Below are 2,416 nucleotides of genomic sequence, written 5' to 3'. Positions count from 1 at the left end.
GTGGCATAGAACTTTTTCAATAAGAATAATATAGAACTCCTAAATCACTTTCCAATTCTGCTATAAAGTAAACTTGAGCTAACCTTTATCCTTTGCGTCCCGGCATCATACTTTTGATAATGCTGCTGCGTTTGAAGTAGTTTGGGTTGAATAGTGTAATCTCCAAAACTGATTCTGCAAGTTCACACTACAAATTATATGTGTATAGTCATAATATAATGTACTTTTCTTCCATTCCTTTTTTCTTGGTTTTTAAACGTTCAACTTGTCTATAAGATAATTTTATTTTGCATGCTTATCAAGTACTTTTGCTGCAAAACTAACTCTGATAACTGGGCCTTTTCTGCTTCCAAAGATTTCTTATTTCTGAAAAGCACAATCAAATAATTAATACATGCATCAAGCATAGATTATATAGAGTACTATACTTGGTTAAATCTTCATGAAGCAGTAACCTGTAAATAATATCATTTATGCCTTAAGCACATTATTCTGGTCTGGACCTATACCTCTCCATCTCTTCAAGTTTTTTCAAACATTCCTGAACTAGCATAGATACATCATCTAGATCTAGTTTTCTTTATGCATGCATGTATATTATGATAATATCATCAATTCCTTTAAAATCTTACTTGTAATCCATCTTGGCTGCTACGTTTGACTTCTGATACAGTATACACTTGGGCACTATTGTATGTAACAAAGCCATACAAATGTGACCAATATTCATGAGTTCTAAGAAAGCTATACTATAAATCTAGTTTAGTTATTTCCCACAATATAGATCTAAGTATGCAGTTCCAGGAATTTGGTATATGCTGGAATTAAATCCACGAGATTTGTAGCATCTATATTATTCTATACATGCTATAGATCTACTTGATAATACCATTTACATACTGTATATACTCTGAAATTTAGATCTATCAAAGAAGCTATAATACAAACAAAGTTGACAATATAGACTATAAATCATGTCATCTAAATAAATGCACATGTATAATTATTTTAGTTCAAATAGTTCATAATCCTAGTTTCTTTGACAATTTTTGCAAACTACTGCATCTTTAACATAACACAGTAAGACATTTTTTGTGATATTGACCTTGCAACTGTTTTGTGACAACAGCCTATAAAACAGAATTATTATTTGCATGCATTCAATGATAATAAAATATTACTTTATCACCACCAATGGGTTTATTACAACCCCAGCAATAGCAACAACTGCAGTAACTAGATCTATTATTCTTATAGTATAAGAAATCTTTATCAACTTCTTTATGACAACTAAAACAGCGATAATGAAATGGGTGCCAATAATATCCTAAGTGATAAGTAGGACTTTCTCTGTGATGATGATGATAACAGGTAAACATACCATGATCACCTTACCCTTTATCTAACTCAAATCTTTTTTTGCAAGCATGGCATTTACTCTTCTTTTCAGCTTCAACTAGTTTGATGACATATAAATCAAAAATTGATAGTCTAAAGTAGTACTTTTTGCTTTAGATATAGCTTCAGCCGAACCTGATGCTTCCTGTGGGTAATTTTTAGGACGTTTCCTTCCTTCAACAATAAAGCTATGATAATCTTCAGGGTCAAGGTTTATAATGACATCTCTTGCAAAATAAGCCATAGCTAGTTCATAATCTTTTGTACCACATTCTTGAGGGATATCAATAAATTGCTCTACCTGTTTGAATGCAGCCATGCATTGAGCATTATTATTATTATTCTTATTACATACTTCATCATCATTTAAAATTTCTGATTTATTTTTCTTTAGATACACTGTAAAGGCTTTATAAAGATCTGAAGTGCTACTATCTAATGGTTTGTCGGTAGGAGGAGGAGTTTCCAATGCTATCTTTAGCTTTTTTATCATTTCAGAAATAATCTCTTCTTTGTTTTCGTCAAAGCTTTGCTGAAATTATAGTGTATTTATATTTAATTTGTTATGCTATTAATCACCTCAACAATCTTAGATGCCCTTTTCCACTCTTCAAATTTAGCTTCCTTTGTTTGTGCATTAAAAACTTTCGGCAGATCACGATGTGCATTTTGAAAGTGGCTCTGATAGGATAGTACAACATCTTGATGTGTTGTATCTCCCGATGTCACATCTCCATACATCTTACGAGCCTCACTAGATGCACTAGTTTTTCTATAAGATGGGATGGATAGATATCTATTTTCTCAATTAGATCTATCACCTGTCAAGCTCTTCTACTTTGAATTCCAACTCTGCACACTCTCTATTGTTTTTTATCTTACCTAATCCATTATTTTATATTGCATACCTTACTAATTTTGACCTTTCCTCTTCTAGTTCCTTAATTTCTCTAAAATGGGTGACATTAAAAAGCATGTTTGGTAGACTCAATAATGGAACCTTAGTAAACTTTTCGAG

General features: G+C 31.7%; 1 protein-coding gene across 1 annotated transcript; it reads right to left on the bottom strand.

Annotated features, from left to right (window-relative positions):
* Positions 1-931: 931 nt before the first annotated feature.
* Positions 932-2,410, bottom strand: LOC109590597 (uncharacterized). The gene is made up of 9 exons (XM_020006494.1): positions 2,399-2,410; positions 2,307-2,348; positions 2,220-2,261; positions 1,978-2,170; positions 1,754-1,930; positions 1,504-1,699; positions 1,396-1,456; positions 1,182-1,350; positions 932-1,130 (listed from the first exon to the last, which is right to left on the bottom strand). The coding sequence occupies exons 4-9, from the start codon at positions 2,137-2,139 to the stop codon at positions 1,068-1,070; spliced, it is 828 nt and encodes a 275-aa protein (XP_019862053.1). The 5' UTR covers positions 2,140-2,170; positions 2,220-2,261; positions 2,307-2,348; positions 2,399-2,410; the 3' UTR covers positions 932-1,067.
* Between the last annotated feature and the right edge of the window lie 6 nt (positions 2,411-2,416).

The sequence above is a fragment of the Amphimedon queenslandica genome, unplaced genomic scaffold, assembly GCF_000090795.2.
Source record: "Amphimedon queenslandica unplaced genomic scaffold, v1.1 AMPQUscaffold_9800, whole genome shotgun sequence".
In the NCBI taxonomy this organism is placed as follows: Eukaryota; Metazoa; Porifera; class Demospongiae; order Haplosclerida; family Niphatidae; genus Amphimedon; species Amphimedon queenslandica.
The sequence above is the reverse complement of the archived record's forward strand: the minus strand, read 5'-3'. Positions and strand labels throughout refer to the sequence as shown.

What these genes read in the sequence shown, in the direction of transcription:
- LOC109590597 (XM_020006494.1), bottom strand. Translation starts at nt 2,139, where the DNA reads ATGTATGGAGATGTGACATCGGGAGATACAACACATCAAGATGTTGTA. An exon ending in AGATTTGAGTTAGATAAAGG is followed by an intron (nt 1,351 to 1,395) that starts GTAAGGTGATCA and finishes TCATCATCACAG; the next exon opens with AGAAAGTCCTACTTATCACT. An exon ending in AACCCATTGGTGGTGATAAA is followed by an intron (nt 1,131 to 1,181) that starts GTAATATTTTAT and finishes TCTGTTTTATAG; the next exon opens with GCTGTTGTCACAAAACAGTT.